The 22,694-nt window shown below is 40.7% G+C and overlaps 1 protein-coding gene across 1 annotated transcript in view; it reads right to left on the reverse strand.

The window, feature by feature from the left end:
* Window positions 1-972: 972 nt before the first annotated feature.
* The window catches only part of pogza (pogo transposable element derived with ZNF domain a), a 112,200-nt gene continuing 90,478 nt past the window's right edge, over window positions 973-22,694 (reverse strand). Inside the window, exons 23-27 of the mRNA XM_084311990.1 lie at window positions 20,577-20,780; window positions 9,702-9,995; window positions 6,729-6,926; window positions 3,627-3,757; window positions 973-2,938 (exon numbers count right to left, since the gene is read on the reverse strand). Coding sequence (XP_084168116.1) covers window positions 2,635-2,938; window positions 3,627-3,757; window positions 6,729-6,926; window positions 9,702-9,995; window positions 20,577-20,780 — 1,131 coding nt within the window. The 3' untranslated portion in view covers window positions 973-2,634. The remainder of the gene's footprint in view (window positions 2,939-3,626; window positions 3,758-6,728; window positions 6,927-9,701; window positions 9,996-20,576; window positions 20,781-22,694) is intronic.

The raw sequence follows: 22,694 nt of genomic DNA on the forward strand, positions 1-22,694 counted from the left end.
TTTTTTTTTTCTATTTGTAAATAATACATCCAGAGCCTTTTTGTGTGCAATAAAAGTATTGCTTTTCCACCCAAAAATTATTGATTAACGAATTTATCATTACAATTCCCCCCCAGAATGAATTATGCAAAAGAGAAAAAAAAACACACAAGATCAGTATAAAACACTTTTTCTTTATTTCAATACTAAATATAAGTCATTTCTGTTCCCACGCAGAAATAACATACAACAGTTTATTTACAAACAAAAGTAAAATCCTAGGAAGAGTAGGGAGTTGGTCTAACATGGAGGGTTGGGAATTTGTGATAAATCTTTTACTTGTAATTCTATTAACACAAACAAAAGAAGCTGGAACGTCTTCCCCAAACCAACCCAAGCTCTAACCATCAATATAAAACGTTTTTTGTAAACATGAATGATGATGATTTGAATATTTCTGCCTCCAGATCAGACCAATATGATCCATACTCAAAAGGATCTGGTAGGATCCAGACAGGCCAGTCTCCTCCTGAATGTCCAGTGGATGACAAACGGCTCAAAATAACTTAGAAAATTAGAAATATTAAGATGCATGATGATTAGGTTGTTTTAGGTTAGGCCACAAAAAGGTCATTGATAAATCAGCTTTCATAGAAAACTACAATATAAATGCATGATTACGTTCACTAGAATCCAATGCAATTAATGCCTCGTCTCCACTAGCCAGGGTTTAGCCGTGCTGTGGCCTCGTCTCCACTAGCCAGGGTTTAGCCGTGCTGTGGCCTCGTCTCCACTAGCCAGGGTTTAGCCGTGCTGTGGCCTCGTCTCCACTAGCCAGGGTTTAGCCGTGCTGTGGCCTCATCTCCACTAGCCAGGGTTTAGCCGTGCTGTGGCCTCATCTCCACTAGCCAGGGTTTAGCCGTGCTGTGGCCTCGTCTCCACTAGCCAGGGTTTAGCCGTGCTGTGGCCTCGTCTCCACTAGCCAGGGTTTAGCCGTGCTGTGGCCTCATCTCCACTAGCCAGGGTTTAGCCGTGCTGTGGCCTTGTCTCCACTAGCCAGGGTTTAGCCGTGCTGTGGCCTCGTCTCCACTAGCCAGGGTTTAGCCGTGCTGTGGCCTTTCTGGCACACGGTGAGTGTCTCCATCGTCTTTAGAACATTGGCAGAGACCTTTCACAACCTGGCCAGACCTGGCTGGGACTGTTGTATCATCAGATTCAGAGTTTTATTTGCCACATAGAAGTAATATAATCATAGAGTTTTCTAGGGCTGACCCCTATTAGTCGACTAATCGGTCGAAAGGAGCCGTAGTCAACTAACCAACCTCTTAGTCGAATAGTAAAAACAAAAAAATATATAATTTTTTATCATTCTTTCCAAAAGAAAAGAGGCCTAGAAGCGTGGCTAACGCTAATGGCACGCATACCAGAAGCTAACTGCCTACGAAAACAGGCACAGAGGCACTGAAAGAGGATTTCACCCATCTAATGAACACACTAGACTAGACAAATATCAAGATGTATCCATCAGTGGACCAATTGCATGCTTTTACAGAGGACAAGAAGCCTTCAGTCGACTCCCTCAGACATTAAGCACCCCCACAGCCCAAATGGAATGATGAAAAATAAAAGTATACCTTTTTTTTCTTTTTTTTAGTCGACCAATAGTCGACTAATGGCAAATTTTGGCCAATCATAGTCGACCATCCAAATCCTTAGTCGGGGCCGGCCCTACAGTTTTCATACAAAAACATAAATGCAGTTCTACCATGGGCAAAAGGAGCAGGGAGAAGAATAAATCTTATAATTACCTGCCCCCTATTCCTGCTTATTTCCTCCTACTAAACTCACTTTCTAAATGGAAAGGATTTTGTAAATTTTCTGGTAGTATCTTATTTCTTGCCCTAAACATAATTAACACTGTTTGAAACTTAACCATGTCAGTGTCTGGCTCAAGGACACTTCGAGCCATTTTTTTTGCATGATTAAAAATGAAGGTTCGAACGTCTGTTCGAAAAACCCTGGCGAAGTTTGAACGCCAAAAACAGGCTTCGGGGACAGCTCTAGTTCAGAGGAGACTGTTGTTGAAATGGTCCAATATGTCAGAACTCAATCAGAGTGAGAGACAAATAACTGGCCTGGATTTCATATGGTACACAATAGGATCTGGTCCAGATTGTCTCAGCTCAGATCAGATGTCCATGTTTTCCCAAGAGGACAGTCAGGTTGTTGTTGTTGTTTTACCTGCTTGGCATCCTGTAACATATGGGTGCGGTTTACCACTTAACACAAGACTATTTGAAAGCCAATTTGATGTACTTGATGAGAGCTTCATACAGGTGTGGGCACAGTAGTCTCGCTTAGCCGTACCTCTCTCTCCACACTATGTAGAGGTTTGGCTGAACCATGGAATCATCATTCCACTATAGGGGAAAAGAACGCTCTGGCTTGTTTGTATTTCTTTACACCAATCACAATCATCCTGGGTGGCGATAAGCCCAGGATGCAGCAACGGTGCCCTTAATAGTGCAAAATAGTGTTGCAGATAGCGGAAGGGGAGGATAATTCCAACTGAAATAGTTGGCCGGTGGCATGCTTATAGCCACAGTCTATCCTGTGAGTCAGACTATGGGCACAGTAGCTGGTTGTCTCTCCTACTCAGCAGGGCGAGGAGTCGGTCAGTGGGAGAGACTCGCCGGTCTCTTTCAGCTCGAAGCCCTGGAACGACTCCAAGTCGCTGTCCTTCTCAAACATCTGCCTGAGGACATGCAAAGCCCCCCCCTGCGCCACTGCTGTCGAGCCTCCCTTCTCCTTCTCCTCCTCCTCCACCACCTCCATTGGCTCCTTCGGCTGCTCCTCAGCCTCCGGCGGGCCAATCAGAGCCTCTGTCAGGAATTTAACCATCCAGTCGGGACCATCCTCTCCCTCGTCTTGTGGCGGAGTGCAGACCACAGTGAAGGACCTGTAGAGACATGTGTTTTAATCACTACAGTGAAGGACCTGTAGAGACATGTGTTTTAATCACCACAGTGAGGGAGAGTGTGCAGCAGGGTGAGGCAGAGTGTGCAGCAGGGTGAGGCAGAGTGTGCAGCAGGGTGAAAATTATCAACCACTAGGGCAGCATGACCCACACCTGCCCGGGGTCAAGCTCGTTAGACCTGGGATCAGGGGTGGCTGTTTGTTGTGCATTGAGGTAATCCACCCCCCTCCTTTATAGTGATAAAGACCTGGTCATACATGGTAAAACAGAAATGGTCCTATATGGTAATAAAGAACTGGTCCTATATGGTAAAAAAAACTGGTCGTATATGGTGATAAAGAAATGGTTGTATATGGTGATACAAAAATGTTCCTATATGGTGATAAAGAACTGGTCATATATGGTAATAAAGAACTGGTCCTATATGGTGATAACGAACTGGTCATATATGGTAACAAAGAAATGGTCCTATATGGTGATAAAGAACTGGTCCTATATGGTGATAAAGAAATGGTCCTATATGGTGATAAAGAAATGGTCCTATATGGTGATAAAGAACTGGTCATATATGGTAATAAAGAACTGGTCCTATATGGTGATAACGAACTGGTCATATATGGTAACAAAGAACTGGTCATATATGGTAATAAAGAAAGGGTGAAGAACTGACCTGCGTAAGATTTCTGGCATCTCTTTGAGAGTGGAGGCCACTTCGCTGAGCCAGCAGGCCAGGGTGAGAGCTAGCTGGCCCACCTCCAAGCCCTCAGAACCACCAGTAGATACCAGCTGGCTCCACCGGGCCTTGAGGGAGAGACAAGACACAGACGCTTCTGATCCATCCAGAGATATAGAGACAAACCATAGTATACATGGTACAGACAGACACCATAGTATAGATGGTACAGACAGACACCATAGTATAGATCAGGGGTGGGCAATTATTTTTCCCAGGGGGCCGAATGAGCAACTGAAAATATGTTGGGGGGCCGGGCCAAAATTCCAAACTCAATTATGCATAATATACATTTTATTTCTATATAAAAAGCAGTAAATGGCATTGTTTTGACCCCTGGTAAGAGTGTATGTTATTATTTGGCAATTAAAAGGTGAGGTTAGCTTTCAAAAATATCATTTATTCAAATAGAATTGATTTCCAAAATGATAAACAAAATGTGAAACATTAATAACAAAGGGCATTTTGAGTTTCATATACTATTGAAACAAGGATTTTCTTAGCTTTCTAAAGACATCACATCATCTTATAGCAAAAATAAACAAGACATGTCACTGAACTGTGTAAAGAAAAGTGTCCCAGTTTTGTAGCCTTTTTTACTTTACATGCCTATATTAAACATTTAATGTTTTCAGAACTGTGCAAAAAAAAGAAAAAATATCAAGTGTCCCATTTCACTTGTTATATTTCCACATTTTAGTGTTCTTCAGTTCTTTTTTTTCATTCAGTGTGAGAAATCCAGTCTCTGTTGAGCTTTAACAAGTCCATCAAAGTCAGGTTGCATGTCTGAGGTGGAGATGCGAAGCACAGCTGCCAGATGTTCACCAGTGAGAGAGGATCTGTACCTGGACTTGGTAAACATCATGACTGAGAATGTCTGTTCACATATGTAGGTGGATCCAAAGAGAACCAACATCTTCTGAGCATGTCTCCTAAGCGTATATTGTGCGTGTGAACGTTGACATGAAAAAAAAAAAAAAAAAGCAAAAAAAAAAAAAAAAAAAAAAAAAATTTAATTATCATGTAATGTTTTGCGGGCCGGTCAGAATCATCCCGCCGTACAATGCCCAGGTCTGGTATAGATGGTACAGACAGACACCATAGTATAGAGGGTACAGACAGACACCATAGTATAGATGGTACAGACAGACACCATAGTATAGATGGTACAGACAGACACCATAGTATACTATAGATCAGTGGTCACCAACCCGTCGATCTTGATCGACTGGTCGATCTTTGAGACTGTCCCTGTAGATCTTTCCATGGAAATAATAAAAAAAAAGTCCACATTACAGTTCTACCTTTGTTTTGATGTGAAAAGTGATGCTGCACTTAGCACTGACTGAGAAAGTACACATACAGTTCTACTTTTGTTTTGATGTGAAAATTATGCTGCACTTAGCACTGACTGCACTTAGCACTGACTGAGAAAGTACACATTACAGTTCTACTTTTGTTTTGATGTGAAAAGTGATGCTGCACTTAGCACTGACTGAGAAAGTACACATTACAGTTCTACTTTATAAAATGCTAATTGTAAATATGTTTGTCAATGTTAATAATATGAGAAAGTCCACATTACAGTTCTACTTTTGTTCTGATGTGAAAAGTGATGCTGCACTTAGCACTGACTGAGAAAGTACACATTACAGTTCTACTTTATAAAATGCTAATTGTAAATATGTTTGTCAATGTTAATAATATGAGAAAGTCCACATTACAGTTCTACTTTTGTTTTGATGTGAAAAGTGATGCTGCATAAGATGACTGCACTTAGCACTGACTGAGAAAGTACATAATAGTTCTACTTTGACGTTTTAATGTTGGACCAAAGCATTGCATGTAATTAGAATACAGGCAAATAAAAGTAATTTAGTTTAAAGTACAATATTGGCTGTCTTTTTCTCTCAACGCTTCAATAGGTAGATCTTGCCTTCACAAAAAAAAAAAAAGTGATCTTGGGCTTAAAAAGGTTGGTGACCACTGCTATAGATGGTACAGACAGACACCATAGTATAGATGGTACACAGACAGACAGACACCATACTATAGATGGTACAGACAGACACCATAGTATATAGATGGTACAGACAGACACCATAGTATATAGATGGTACAGACAGACACCATAGTATAGATGGTACAGACAGACACCATAGTATACTATAGATGGTACAGACAGACACCATAGTATAGAGGGTACAGACAGTAGAGCCATATGAAATCCGTTAATTTTTTTTCCAAATTCCATTTGATTTTTTTCCAAATTCCGTTTTTTCCGTTTTAATATTTCAGAATTCTGTATTTTGCTTTGTACGCTCATTTTACCATCAGAAATAGTGTCTAATAAGTGGGAATGAATAAATGTCCACAATTTAATAAGATATAACAGTCCATTTAATAGGGCTGTCTTAAATACTTCGAAGCTTCGAAGCTTCGTTCGATGGACATGGGATTCGAATATGAAAATTAAATTCGATTATTAAAAAAAAAATATATATATATATATTTTTGCAAAATCAACTCTGCCTCTCTTTGTTAACTACAACAAGCAATGCTGTTTGTTATTTAAGATGAGGTCGGACTCGGCACCGACAGATTTGAGTTCATTGTGCTGCTTTTATAAAGCCTCAAATGACGGCTTACAATATTTTGTTTAAGTGTTTTGTTTGTCTAAGATTTAAAAAGGTTTAAACTTTACAGCACTGACAAAGTTGAACAAAGTGCTGTACAAGTCCCACAACATAAAAAAAAAAAAGTAAAAAAAAAAAAAAAACTTTAATTTTAATTTTTTTATAGTGGATTCCATTTTTATTGCTCAATTCCGCGATTCCGTCCGCGATTCCGTGATCGCGGATTCCATATGGCTCTAACAGACAGACACCATAGTATAGATGGTACAGACAGACACCATAGTATACTATAGATGGTACAGACAGACACCATAGAGGGTACAGACAGACAGACAGACACCATAGTTTGATAGTACAGACAGACATTCAGACAGACAGACATTCAGACAAACAGACGACCTACCTGTAAGAATTCCCTGACGACTGGAGTGATGCAGACTTCCAGCGGCTGTAGCCTGCAGGAGCAGCCAGGAGGAATAATGTAGGGGTGGGCGCCGGAGCCTAGCGCTGTCAGGAAATCCTCCTTAAGGTGTCCGCGGTGAGTGTCGAGGATTAGAATACAGTCTCCTCCGTTCGGGGGAGCCACATGGGGGTACCAGATCTTCAGGAGAAAGAAGGGTCAGAGTCAGGTCAGAATATAAACACCTCTTCTTTTTTATATTATAATATTAATTTAAATTATATTATTAACCTCTTCCACCCAGAGCCTATTTTCTGAAAATCTGTCTAAAATACATAAAGTAAATGGAATATTGCTCCACTTCTACAAGGTCAATTAGCATATTCTTGGTATCTAGGGACATCTATGGACCTCAGTGAATGTATTCCCAGTGTCAGAAATATTGTGTCTATTACTAGGCTTGCTTAAAGGCCAACTTGCATGTTGTATTTTTGTTCAATAAACAATGTGGACTAGGCCAACGGTGACTTTCATGAAGAAGGAAAAAAAAATTATTGAAATTGACCCAGTTTTAGCGTTTTTATCAAACATTTTGTCTGCCCAACACGCACGTGGATATTTTAATCAATGGTTCATAACGTGCGCGTGTAATCGAAATGATGTCGTCACAACAGGTGCAGGGCACCAGGGGGCTCTGAGAGTCACACACAGCTAGTGGCAGGCACTGCAGGCAGAGAGCCTTGCTACTACTAGCCGAATGAAAATGTATCTGTTTCACCTAACAACACTATTGCTCCGTGATCATAGCCATCCATCTCTAAAGCTAACCACTATTTGTAAAAGCCACAACCACGTTACCATATTTGTAATAATGTAAATCATTGTGTCGTTGTACATATTGTGTATACACCGTTAGAAGCTAACATAGCTTAGCTTGGTAGCTATTGTGCTAACAACATATCCCGACGTCCGGCTCGCTGGCCGGCATGAATGCCCGACCCAAAATGGTTCTCTCCTCTCTGTACACCCCCGTCCCCACGGGTACCCTGCCGGGGAGCCCATGGACACGACAACGGCGGCAGCCGTAGGGTGCTCGAGCCCGTAACGCTAGTGGTACACGATAGCTATGAGCTAACTAACGCTACAGGCTCAAACACCCTACGGCCGCCGCTGTTGTCGCGTCCACAAGCTCCCCGGCAGGACACCCGCGAGAACGGGGGCACACAAAGAGGAGAGAACCACCCCAAATCGGGCACTCATGCCGGCCGACAAGCCGGACGCCGCGGCACGTTGTTAGCACAATAGTAGCCCACTGTGATGCACCGAGTGGGCCACCATTGATCAACATGCAGCGACGTGTAGCTTGCATGATGCGTGTGCAGTGCGTTGCCACACAGGTCTGAGAAGAGGACCTGCACATGATTTTACTCGTTCCCCAAACTCCTCTACATGCCCCGATCTAAAATGGTTCACGACAGTAGACATAATGCTAACGTTAGCCAGCGCCATAATTGTATTATATCCATTATATCCAGTAGTACTATGACCCGGACGGGCATAAGGCATACGTTTCCTGAAGTGACGTCACGGCCGTGCTAGCGTCTGATAAGCTTTTAGATTTGCTCGTGCATGTTATTCGTGCGTGGACCTTTTTAACCATTTCTGAGTGAAATTTCCGGCGTCAAATGGAAATAAATAAATAATTAAATTAGATACCAATGATGTAAACTACCCATAATTGCAGAGTAGGGTTTAACCTGCAAGTTGGGCTTTAAATCGTGATGAAACAAAGGGAGAATATGAATTATGATTTTTCTTTGCATATTTGACAGTGAATAACACCATGCTAATAATGACCAAACATTAAAAACTGCTGTTCAGTACCTTCTTGAGATCATGTGTACAAAAAATCTAAGGAAATGAATAAAGGGAAGATGATTAAACAGAAGGTTCTGTAGATACAGTACTGAATTCTCCCATCCGGACCAATGCAATTTGAAATATTATTATAGAATATAGAATAGCAGGCTTATAAATGACCTTATTATAGCCAATTCGCACATTTATATATATATACATATATTATCTTTCAAATGCCCGAGTTCAATTTGGATTTAGTATCACCAGGCATGCATAAGAACAGATAATGAAATTTTCACCACAGTGCAACCGTTTTGAAACAAATTTCAGATCTAATTGTTGCTGCATACTAACAATAGGGAAGAGAAACTAACTGCGTTTCAATATTTTGTCAAAAACGTTACCTTTTGTGGTCGAATTATCCCGAATAATAAGAGTTATTGAAATAATTCATACAGGACTATGAACCTTAAACCTTGAAAAATTCCAACGCAGATCCAGACATCTGGATGTCCGCTAGAAAATGGCCGTAAAAAAAAACTACAATTCCCATGATTCAAGGTTTTACAAAATGGTCGCCTCTCGCGGAATATACAGACATTTCGAGGAGGAAAATCTATCTATATAACACTTTAACCTATTCCTAAACTAACTTATTGATGATAATATACATTCTAAATGCTGTTGTGACATGGTTACCGGTATGATGTTTATACTTGAATACGTTTGAAATAAACAGTCTGGAAAATATTGATTTATGACCAGATGTCATTTTCAGTCCGCCGACCGACCGCACGGGGGGAAGAGGTTAATTTAGTGATAAAAAAAAAAAAAATAAAAATGCGTGTGTGTCCTATGTGTCACACATAGGAACCTTCTCTCCTGTGTCTCCTCTACGGTCTTCCTCTCAACCATCCTACTGTCTCAATAAAGAACCTTCTCTCCTGTGTCTCCTCTACTCTGTCTCCCTCTCAACCATCCTACTGTCTCAATAAAGAACCTTCTCTCCTGTGTCTCCCTTACTCAGTCTCTCTCATCCTTCCCTTGTCTCAATAAAGATGAAAACACTAAGGCCAGTGGACTGTGCACACTTCTTAAAAAAAAGATGAAATGAACCTTGTTTAACCAGAGGGAGAGGCGCTCTTGGTTTGTGAAGCCCTGGGGAGAGGACTCCAGGTGGACATTGTCCGGGAACCCGTCCGGCAGCGTGGGCTGCTCCCCTCTGAAGAGCAGCAGGGGGGTGAGGAAGGTGCCGTCGGAGAGCCCCGACAGCACGATGTCGAACAGGGGCGACTCCATCGTCCCGGACAGCTGGAAGGCCAAGGGGTTCTGCAGGTCAGCTGGGTCGATGAACAGAGTCAGCTCGTCTAAGGCCGCAATGTTGCAGGGTTTGAAGCTCCTATTCTTCATCTGTAGAGTGGAGTAGAGTTAGAACCAACAATAACTATCTGGTTGTGTTACTACAGTTAGAACCAGTACAATAACTACCTGGTTGTGTTACTACAGTTAGAACCAGTACAATAACTACCTGGTTGTGTTACTACAGTTAGAACCAGTACAATAACTATCTGGTTGTGTTACTACTACGGTTAGAACCAGTATAATAACTAGGGCTGTCTTAAATACTTCGAAGCTTCGTTCGATGGCACAAGCTTTGAACATTTAAAAAAAAAATCAACGTTTTAATTTTTTTTTTAACTTCTTTTTTTTATGTTCGAAGCTTGTGCCATCGAAATAACGTGTATCCATTCAACTAGCTGCTGTACTGCTATGGTAGCTAGCCTAGCCGCAATGCTATGGCCGATCCCATTCACGTTAGCATGTAAGCTAACAACAAGAGCTTTAGGTTTAGTCTCTCGCTTTTTGAGAGACATAAACTCTCTGCTCTTGGTGGTACATTGTGTTGATGACTCTGCACCCCCCCTTAACACTTTGACTGCCTAAAAACGATTTACAACGTCTTTGCTGGCGATGCTAAAGTTGCCGGGGGACGCTGTACGTCGTCTTTATATCAATATTTCAAAAATCTGCGATCTGATCCATAATGTCCCTCCGCTGGCCTGAGAACCACCAGCAGGACCCACTGAGCTCTCTGGCGGTTCAGGAGCGCCATCTGGTGGCCGATCGCGCAACCGCTTAACAGGAAGCACAGTGGAGGTTGTGCTAGATGTCCGTATTGCTTCCGGCCACTCGGGATAGGTTCCGGCATTCTAGCTCGTCACTCTACATAGCGATCGATTGCCAATAACTCGATAAACAACATGATTTGGACGTATATACCATTATACAAGCTGGAGATGGACCGGGTAATAATATATCCCATAATGATAACATTTCTACTCGACGATGATCGCCCAACGGCGCGCGGAGACTGGGGTGAGTTTCAGCGTGTAACGTTACCATCTTCGATACTAACTGCTTTTATCAACATTTGACCCACATTAGATGATTGGTATAACGCTGCCCACGGAATTATAAACGCCCCCTCGCCCATCCGGTCAACATCAGATGACGTGTAGTAACTTCTAGAAGTACGTCTAGTTGGAATTTTTTATATCGCGCTGATTGCCATCAAACTGTATTTCATCATCAATATAATGCATTTGGGGCTATATATCACGTTCTGGAGAAAGTTGCAGAAAGAGATGAAAACATACTTATACATTAGACCATACTTTACTATGAATATGTGAATGAAAAAGTTTAACGTTGCTACACAATGAACAATACATATAGGACTTTGAATGGGCCCTAATAATGGCAATGTAGCAATAGAATTTAAAAAGTTATAGCCCTGCAAAGAAGGGGACTTTCTCCATAGACAAATAGCGCTGGCAATCTATGGTATATCATTAATTTAACCCATGGCAGCCAAAGTGTTAACAACTGTTTGTATTGTTCGGCTACGTGGCGTAGTGGGCAAGGCGCTCGCCACGAATGCGGAGACGCTGGGCTTGCCTGTTCGAGCCCAGCGCTCCACATTGCTTTCAGTTTAGCTGGTCGTTCATACTAATACACATTGGCCGTATTAGGGGGTGGGAAACTGATGGGTGGGGATCGGGCGTTGTGGACAGCGACTCCTACAGGTCGGTTGGTGCGCCTGCGCAGTAGAATCAGGAAGTGTCGGGGGCAGCGTGAGCCTCCCACGCGTTACTCCTCGCCACTGAGAGATCGAGCTGCGCAGGTGAAAAGATGCGACTGCTGTTACCTCAAGTACCGGAGGGGACTTGTGCTATGTATGACTTAGTCCACATTGCAGCCGGCTTGTGGGAGGCAAGAAACAGCGTTCGTGACAGGGGAGGGTTGAATTGGATGATACGAAATTGGGATGGGAGAAAATATAGAAAATATGGGAGAAAAAGTGGATAAAAAAAAACTGTTTGTATTGAGCCGTATTGTATTGTACCCATTCTGCAATGTTAAATAACGTTTTATCCATTCAACTAGCTGCTGTACTGCTATGGTAGCTAGCCTAGCCACAATGCTATGGTCGATCCCATTCACGTTAGCATATAAGCTAACAACAACAAGAGCGTTAGGTTTAGTCTCTCGCTTTTTGAGAGACATAAACTCTCCACTCTTGGTGGTACATTGTGTTGATGACTCTGCACCCCCCCTTAACAACTGTTTGTATTGAGCCGTATTGTATTGTACCCATTCTGCAATGTTAAATAACGTTTATCCATTTAACTAGCTGCTGTACTGCTATGGTAGCTAGCCTAGCCGCAATGCTATGGTCGATCCCATTCACGTTAGCATGTAAGCTAACAACAACAAGAGCGTTAGGTTTAGTCTCTCGTTTTTCGATTTTCATTTTTATTTTTTACTTCGATTTGTGTGTGTGTGTGTGTGTGTGTGTGTGTGTGTGTGTGTGTGTGTGTGTGTGTGTGTGTGCGTGCGTGCATGGGGCCATTGGGTGGGGCCGGGGGACAAATACACTGGAGGAAAGTAACCCAGCTCAGCACTGCCCAAATTATATCATCACTATTGCCTGTTTGAAGGATATCATCCTCAAACACATATACACCTACATGCCTTGTAGAATTCCACACATAAGAAAGAAAGATACTGGGATGAATAAACAAAATAGGAAATAAAATGTAGAAATGCATGCAATACATAAATAAATATGAATCTCCATATATGAAATAGAACATTTAGATAAGGTGCTACTGAGATGTTTTGGTGAGTTCTTTGTTTTTTTGTGGAAGTAGCCCTTCTTAAAAATGCATCAACATTCACTGATAATTGGTCTCTAGTGAAGTCTACAAGGTCTACATTGCCGGACCATGTAGAATCCGGACCTTGTAGACTGACATAATTCTGTGCATAGTTTAGTCTACACAGGCCATATTTCAAATAATCAAAATCTTACTTCATTCATCTTAAACATTCTTGATTTGGGGGATTGGTAGTTCCCATGAAATCTGAAGTTGTTCAAATGACAACAGCGATCCACCTTGAATTAAATCACACAGCCGAGTGAAACCTTGTTGGCTGCGTCACAGTCACGAAAGGGGCTACTTAATTAATTAATTAATTAATCCAATCCACTTTATTTATAGAGCACATTTAAAAACAACAAAGTTTACCAAAGTGCTGTACAAGTCCCACAACATAAGATACAAAAAAAATATATAATTTTTTTTTTTTTTTATCGAAGCTTCGAATTAAAATCAAAGCTCGGCCCCGAAGCTTTGATTGCCAAAAAAAGCTTCGAAGGTCAGCCCTAACAATAACTATCTGGTTGTGTTACTACAGTTAGAACCAGTACAATAACTATCTGGTTGTATTACTACTACAGTTAGAACTAGGGATGTCCGATATTATCGGCCTACCGATATTATCGGCCGATATCGGCATTAAAATGTGATATCGGAAAATATCGGTATCGGTTTTCAATTTTTATTTTATTTACATTTCTATAGAAATGATGTCCGATATTATCAGCCAACCGATATTATCGGCCGATATCGGCATTAAAATGTGATATCGGTATCGGAAATTAAGAGTTGGACAATATCGGTATATTGGTATCGGTAAAAAAGCCAATATCGAGCATCCCTAGTTAGAACCAGTATAATAACTATCTGGTTGTGTTACTACAGTTAGAACCAGTACAATAACTATCTGGTACTACTACAGTTAGAACCAGTACAATAACTATCTGGTTGTGTTACTACAGTTAGAACCAGTACAATAACTATCTGGTTGTGTTACTACAGTTAGAACCAGTACAATAACTATCTGGTCGTGTTACTACAGTTAGAACCAGTATAATAACTATCTGGTGACTACAGTTAGAACCAGTACAATAACGATCTGGTTGTGTTACTACAGTTAGAACCAGTACATGAGCGGACAACTTGTGTCGTCCGGTTCTGTGTTTTTGAGCTAACGCTAAAACAAATGTTGAGATTGTTGGTGAACAACTAACTTTAGGTTAGTTTTAACGTTAGCTAACGTTAGATGCAGCTACAGGCAATCAACGATGAGGAGGAAGCGCCAAAGCCGTATATAATAGAATAGCCCTGTGGTGCGTAGTCACGACAGTGCAGCTCGAAACTACCGGTTGTATTAAATTAATTGAGTTGAGTTTAACTTGTCCATGTCCAGTCCTTTCGACTAGCCCCACCCGTTCATTGTAAACAATGATGCATGTAATTGTATGAACTCATTCACCGCCAACAACGAGTATACTCGTTATAAGCCGCCAATCGTTGGACGCCAACAACGAGTACTCGTTATTGGATCGTTATTTATTTTATTCGCTATTTCCATTCATAAATCATCCAGGTAAGCTGTGGTACTGTGTGGCAATGTGTCTGCGATCACAACGGTCCAATACCGCCGCCTGTTGGTATGCGGCTGTCGCACTTCCTTTCTGACTGTATGGCTCTGTGTATCATCGAAATTCCTTCGGGCGGAGTTTTTGAGTAACGTGGACCGAGGGGTATACCCGATTGCATTGAATTTCATGCATGCATGATGGAACATAATATACCGATCATATGTATTTGATTTTTTTATTGTAGCGTGTATAGGGACGAAATGCCAATGGATTAAGTATAATTATGCGTCGCAGGCTATTACTAGCCTCCCAGGAATTACCCTAGAAGACCACTCTAAAACCATACTTATATTCACTACGGTATAAAACGAGAATGTATGGATGGAAAAAATATTCCTTTTTATTTTTTGTATACTTACATTTTTATTTTCAGTTTCTTGATTTACAAACAAACATTACAATTGGCGGTCAAAAACAGTACAATACAATTCAACAGATAAGAACTAAAAGATATAGCTGATAGTAGAAAATAATATCAAAATCAAATGAAGAGTTGACCTAAAATAAATTAACGGAAAAAAAGAAAAAGAAAAAAATATATATAAAAGAATAAAGTGACATGGGTTCTTTGGTACCTTCATAGTTCATTTTCATTTCGATTTCTATTTCTCTTCTTGTCTCCTTTTCACTCTCCTGTGATGTAATTTCTTTTCTTCCTATACTCTTCCCACTTTGACTCAAACTTCTCGTCTTGTAGCCTCAGCCTATGTGTGATTCTCTCCATTTCCTGTATCCCGCCCTACTATCTCTGTCCATTGTTCTTTCGTCGGTGCTTCTACTCTATACCACATTTTCGTCAATGCCTTCTTGGCTGCTACTAGTAATATCTTAATCAATATTTGTCTTCCCCTTGAATTCATTCCTGTGTTAAGTTCCCTAAATACAATACTTGGCCTGTCTGGGGTATTTCATATCCTACTATTTCATTTATTATCTCTCCTATCTCTTCCCAATAGTTATTTATTATCTGACATCCCCAGAATATGTGTGTGTGGTTTGCTATTTCCTGTCCACATTTTCTCCAGCATGGTTTCTGTGTTGGTGCCCTGTATTTCTGGTGTTATAAAGAATCTAATTATGTTTTTCCACCCAAACTCCCTCCATATCCTTGACCCTGTGGTTGTGTGTTGTATCTTACATATGTTATACCTAACCATTCTTCTTCTGTTATCTCCGTTTCTAATTCCTTCTCCCACTTTTCCTTTATATATATGGTTGTGATGTCCTTGCTGTCCATTATTGCCTGATATAGTGCTGATATCCCCCTCCCCTTCCTTCCTTCGTATGCTTTTACCATTATCCTAATTATCCCATTCTGATCTTTGTCTTTGTCTAGTTTTATTTCCTTGTTGTAGTAGTCTCTAATCTGTAAATATCTAAAGTGGTCTCTATTCTCTAGTCCGAATCTTTCTTTCAATTTTTGTAGAGTCTGGATCTCCCCTCCTTCTATCATTGTACATATTGCTATTATGCCCCCCCCTCTCCCATCTTTTGAACCCATGATCTTCTATCCCTGGTTTAAATTTGTTGTTGTGCGTTATCCATCTCAGTATCTTGGATTCTTTTTCTAGCTTGTATTTCTTTACTGTCTTGTTCCATATATTTATAGTGAATTTGGTAATTGGGTCTATTAGTTGTTCCTTTCTTCTGTATAGCTCCCTGTCTCCTATTAGTGCCTGCACTTTGAGTCCCTCTTTTTTTGTTTCTAAGTCTTTCCATTTGGCTTCATAATTCTCGTTGCACCAACATGCTACTATTATCAGCTGTGCTGCATAGTAGTAATCTTCTAAACTGGGTATTGCCATTCCTCCTTTCTCCTTTGGTAATTGTAGTCACATATCTGATCCTTGGCCTCCCCCCCCCCCCCCCCCCCCCATATGAATCTTGATATCTGTTTATTCCATTCCCTGAACTGGCTTTGTGGTATTAATATAGGTAGAGCCTGAAATAGGTATAGTAACCTTGGTAATATATTCATCTTTATGATTTCGATCCTTGAGCTAAAGTCTAGAGGCATTACTGTCCATCTTTCTAGGTCTCTTTTGATTTTCTCATTAATCTGTGTATAGTTTGCATCATATAGTCCCTCCACCCCTCTTGTAATATTCCTTTTTCACATCTTGAACGATAGATACTCGATGTCAAATGGGCCATAGTATTGCATATATAGCTATAATATTTAAATAGTTATAGCCCTGAAAACAAGGTGAGCCAGGGTTCGAAATTAAGGGGCTTGGAGCAAAATGCCCTCGAAAATTTACCAAATGCCCCCGAAAATCAGTTAAGGGGGGCAAGAAATGCCCCAGACAGTTTACTAATTATATATATAATTATATATATGCTATACAGTGCGAGCATTTCCCTCGTATTTGCCCCTAATAATATGTGTGTGCGAACCGGAAAAATCATTTACTCGCAGTGTGCGAGTGAAGATTACAAACGCTCCGCTGTTAATAGTTCAGAAACTACAAGTCCCACATTACACAAGGGCAATAAACGTCCAATCACAGTAGAGTTTCCTGAGGTGACGCGGCTGGTTTCATGCGAGTTAAAGGAAATGAGAACACAGTACGCGCTGGAAAAGAAAGTCACGGTACCATAGGCAAGTTATACATTCAAAATCAGACAACGCAAAAAATTCAGCCAGCCATGAAGCCCATTCATTTTTATTTTGAGCAAAAGAGAGACGAGGAGAAAGAGGAATCCGGCGAGGCAGCTAATGTTACTGAGGCGGATAACGTTAGCAAAGTTAGCACACGCACATACACGCACACTGTGGGCCAGCCAGTGACTTTGGTGGTGTGTGCTATTGCACAGATGTGTCCCGTTCCCGTTTGCACACGCACATAGTAAGCCATCACTGGGAACGCTCAGAGGAAAGGGGGGCTGAGAATATCTGTCTATCTGTGTGTGTATCTCGCTCTCTCTTCCTCTCTACATCTCTCTCTCCTGAACCTATTTCATTCAAAAGGAAGACATTGATGGACAGTAGCTATACGTATAAATTATAGCTCAGTTGTAGCTGTAACAGAATAATTGTATTAAAGGGGACATGCATTGCTATTCCTAGCACTATTTGGGCAACTTTACACAATTCCTGTGAGTCTATGGAAGACATCTGTGAGGTTTATTTAAAAAAAAAATCATTGTTTTATATTTACTCAAAAGCATCATTTTTCAGCCTCAGGATTTCAGCCTGTTATTGGCTGGGCTCCGCCCATAAGCACTTTCAGTGACAGTCATGCACACAGTCTGCGAGTGGCAGACAGAGAGAGAGAGAGAGAGAGAGAGAGAGAGAGAGAGAGAGAGAGAGAGAGAGAGAGACGGAGCACTGTGTAAACAAAGCTGCGTGTTTCTCTCTCTCCCTCTCCCGTTTGAGGAAGTCTTCCACTGTGCGCTATAGACGGGGGCATTAGTTATGCTCCCGAATCGAGAGAGAGAGAGAGATAGAGAGGGGGGGAGAGAGACAGACCGAGAGACGACAGACCGAGAGACGACAGCGCGACGCGCGTGTGTGTATGTGTGCTCTGTCGCGAGGGTGTATCTGTTTTTCCCTCTCTCTCTCACTCGCTCTGTCAAACCCTGTTTGGTGCGCTACAACCACAGAGCCAATCGGATCACTATCCGCTCCATCCTCGCCATGTGACGTCATGATGCGAGTCAAATCAGAACGACCTGATTAAATGGAGCAGGAAATGAATGACCTGAATGACGGCAATCCGCCAATATGGTATTTAGAGACACAGACACATTGATACTAACTCCTATTACTATAATACAATGCTAGACACTGAAAAAAGACATTTATAATGCATGTCCCCTTTAACTATTAATTAACTATCATTCAATAGCGTTCCAATTATAATGAATTAAATAATTGTATAAAGAATTTTCCATGTTCTGTCATCTAATAATATATTCCATTGCCTTTCCTATCTGTATCAAAGTCAAAATGTTGGTATCGTGACAAGACTACAACATACAAAAGCAGCTTGACACAACCGATATCCTTTGCGTCTAGTAGGCATGGGCCAATTTGTGATTTTGGTGGTATGTGCTATTTGCACAGATGTTTAGCCCTTAGTATGCACACGCACAGTATAATATGCATGTAATAAATAGTTTGTTAATAAACTCTGTGTTACTTGAACAATTTTCACTGTGCTCCTAAATTTCTTTGTGTGCTCCAACATTTTTATTTAGATTTTATTTATTAAAATTTTATTTAGGAGCACATGTGCTCCTTGGGAAAAAGGTTAGCGTAGAGCCCTATATATGGAGACATTAACATTACGTTATCAAACAAAGGGACGAAGACTGTAAAAAAAAAGTGTCGACAATGTTTTTATGTTAATTTTCATCATAAAAATTCTGTGCCCCCGAAATAAATAAAAAAAGCCCCCGAAAATCAATTAAGGGGGGCAAAAAAAGCCCTGGGGAATTTATTTTTAATTTCTAACCCTGAGGTGAGCGACTCCCACCGTTTACAGTGGTGCTACTACAGATTGATTGATTGATTGAATAGTTTATTGGTTTAGAATGGAAAATCACACATATACATTGGATCACAATATGAAAACAGGTATACATTTTCTCCATTTACCAATAGGATTTCATAAAACACAATAAAGCCATAGGCTTGTTTCCATTGTGGTCCTTCATCATTGGTGTCAGTGGATTTATGTACTGGTGTGTGGACGTGGGTGTTTGTAGTGTCTGTATGTCAGGATGTGTGGTATAAAAACAAAAAAATACATACAATAATATTCCATTTTATAGACAATAAAAGAATAAAAAAGGAACAACACATATTAAAACCCTTTGTTCACTACTCCCAGCTTCTGCTACTTATGATCCACCTCTTTATAGCTAATTTAAAAGTGGAGAAGGGGCTTATGGTCTTCAACTCCATTGGTAGGCTATTCCATTGTACTGCTGCTGAATATAGGAATGCGTTTTGGCCAATTTTCCTATTGCATCTCACTGGGACGATGTCTGTAGGGCTCCCCTGGTGGCGTGTCCGTGTACATCCCTTACCATGTTAAAATATCCACTGAGGTACTGAGGGACAGTATTCCCGAGTATCCTATGTGTTATGTTGAGTTTTATTTGAGAGACCCTCTCCTCAACCCTGAGCCATTTGAGGCTGTTAAAATGTGTCTGTGTAAGGTGAGTCCTGGGATGGAGTTTTAAAATCATTCTAACTAATTTGTTCTGAGCTGTCTGTAGCCTACCTTTCAGTGCTACTGTGATGCCAGTGTACCAGGAGGAGCATGCATAGTCATAATGACATTGGATCAGTGCCCCTGCCAGGACTTCCATTGCTGACCTGTTAATATAGGTGGACACTCTACCGAGAAATGTTATTCTCTGATTGATCTTTGTGACCACCTTTTGTGCCATGCTCACCCCTGATAAGGTGTTGTCCAAAATACATCCTAAGTATGTGACTTCCTCCTTTGCTGTTAACTCGATATCTCCTACCACTACCTTGAACCCAGGAGACCTCTTAAGTCGTATGGCCGAGCCAAAAAGGATAGCTTCGGTTTTACCCAGGTGTAGGGATAACCTGTTTTCGACCAGCCAATGACTGATCTTGACAAGCTCTAGACTGAGTGACCTCTCTACTTCTCTTTTGTCCTGATGGGAGACCATGAGTGCAGCATCGTCCGCAAATAAAAACAGTTTACAATCACATGCAGTTTTCATGTCATTGATATATAAAAGAAATAAAAGTGGTCCTAAAATACTTCCTTGCGGCACCCCGCACGTCTGTTGGAGTGAGGAGGATATTGTCCTGGATGAGGCTAAACCGTGGCATCCAATGAGTTAACGTTATTGTGTGTTGTAGCTATGTTATACATTCTGCATGGCATTAACGTTAGTTGGGTACTTCGTTGGTTAGCTATTTAGCTAATGTTGATAGCATTGAATAGCATCAACGCTAGCTGGCTACAACGAATTCTCACAAGCTGGCATCTTAAAAAAGTGCGTCCTAGTAAATAATTTAAGATAGTTTTCTCATAGCCGTGAGTAATTGATTGATCGATTACTCACGCCCACCCCTAATACCTGTCTCCTCAGGAAGCGTGTGAAGGTGTAATACCCGTCTCCTCAGGAAGCGTGTGAAGGTGTATTACCTGTCTCCTCAGGAAGCGTGTGAAGGTGCGTGACTTGACGAAGACGCTTCGGGGGAGCAGTGTCTTCTTGGCTCGCACGCTGGAATGCAGGCTGAGGTTGTGATGCAGCATAAAGTCCACTGCCCACTTGTAGAAATTGGACCCAAACTTAGTCTTCAGCTTCTCTGTCACCACCTCAAGCATGTTCTGTTCCGTGATTGGTAGCTAGAGAGGGAGAGGGGGAGGGAGAGAGAGAGAAAGAGAGATAGTTTATTCATCACATACATACCAGGGCATACAGTGAAATGCGGTTGGCCATACCACAGAGAAAGAAAGAGAGAGAGAGAGAGAGAGAGAGAGAGAGAGAGAGAGAGAGAGAGAGAGAGAGAGAGAGAGAGAGAGAGAGAGAGAGAGAGAGAGAGAGAGAGAGAGAGAGAGAGAGAGAGAGAGAGAGAGAGAGAGAGAGAGAGAGAGAGAGAGAGAGAAAGAAAAAAGAAAGAGAGAGAGAGAGACAGAGGGTAGGCTACAACCTCAGTACAACCAGTCTGACACTGTTGACCACTAGGAGCTGCACTATATATATATACACCGGTAGTATATTAGGGCTGTCAGTTTATCGTAGTGATGCACCGATGTGAAAATTGTGGCCGATACTGATAACCGATATTAATATTGCTGTTCTGGCCGATACCGATATTTACCGATGTCGATATCTCTGTATAGAAAACACTTTTTTATGATAATCAAATAAAGAGCTATTTTCCAAAACGCATTTAAAAAAAAACTTTTTTAACTTATTTTCACAAATGACTGATATTTTTGAAACTATTTAAGGCCAAAACATGTAAAAAAAAAAAAAAAAAAAATTATAAATAAAATATTTTATATCGGCCCTATCTTGATATCGCACCGATACCTATGTGTAAAAAAAAACGGCCATATCGGCCGATATATCGTGCATCACTAGTTTATCGCGTTAATTAGATTAATTAATTACACAGCAAATTATCGCGTTATGAAAATTAACTCAAAATGTATTAAAAAAAGAAAAGAAAATTATAAATATATATATATTTTTTAATCTCATTCATTCCATTTTTTTAATGGTCCATTTGCATGTTCTTGGTATCTGATTCTAGGGACATCTATGGATCTCAGGGAATGTATTTCCTATAATATTTTATTTTTCAGCTTTTATAGTTTCACAAACACACATCAAGACAAATCACAAACACAAAGAAAATAAAAAATAAATAAAAAGAACACAAACAGTATGTTGCCATACACTGTCACATCAATGAACAAACATACACCATGTCATATGCTATACACTAAGGACGCAAGGGGCTGATTCTCTGACATATATACACACATTACATATATACACATACATATACACATATATATACATATATATATACACACACATACATAGTAGTTGTCAAAAATATCGAAAAATCAACACATATCGATTCTGAATACCCAAAACTGTTTCAATACTCATTCCCCGAAATATCGACACCTAATCATTCATAAACATTTAAAAAAAAAGGAAGTTGCATTGTTCACTTCTACCCGCAATAGTACAGCAGTCCACACACACACATGTGCATTCAGCTAAGTCGGAACATGACTGCAATACAAACAGTTCAGCCCGTCAGGCACATGCAACACAGACCAGTGTTTACATCTGTCTGCCTGAGAAAACACCATGCTCTGCAACAAAAACGATTGAAGTGAGATGAACAGTTATTTCCAAATGTATGATCTAAAGATAAACAAAGGATTTCAAAAGTGCCATATCTATCCTCTCCTACAGTACCAGAGAGAAGCTGAGGAGAACCAACCAGCAACAGAAGCAAAACCTATCAAAAAAAATTATAATTTAAGATTGAACCTTTTTCCCTGTGGTATCGAAAATAGTATCGAACATCGATACCCCCCAAGGTATCGCATCGAAGCTCGAAATTCCACTATCTTGACAACACCAATACATAGTACAGAAAATACACAGGAGGACATTGAGAAGCACTTATGTTCTAGCTAAGCATTCCAAAAAGGGACCCCATATCATTTCAAATTTGTTCAAGGTCTCAGACCTACTGTGACGGATGCTTTCCAGCTGCAGAGACGAGACCA

This window comes from Notolepis coatsorum, assembly GCF_963971535.1.
Source record: "Notolepis coatsorum genome assembly, chromosome: 4".
Lineage (NCBI taxonomy): Eukaryota > Metazoa > Chordata > Actinopteri > Aulopiformes > Paralepididae > Notolepis > Notolepis coatsorum.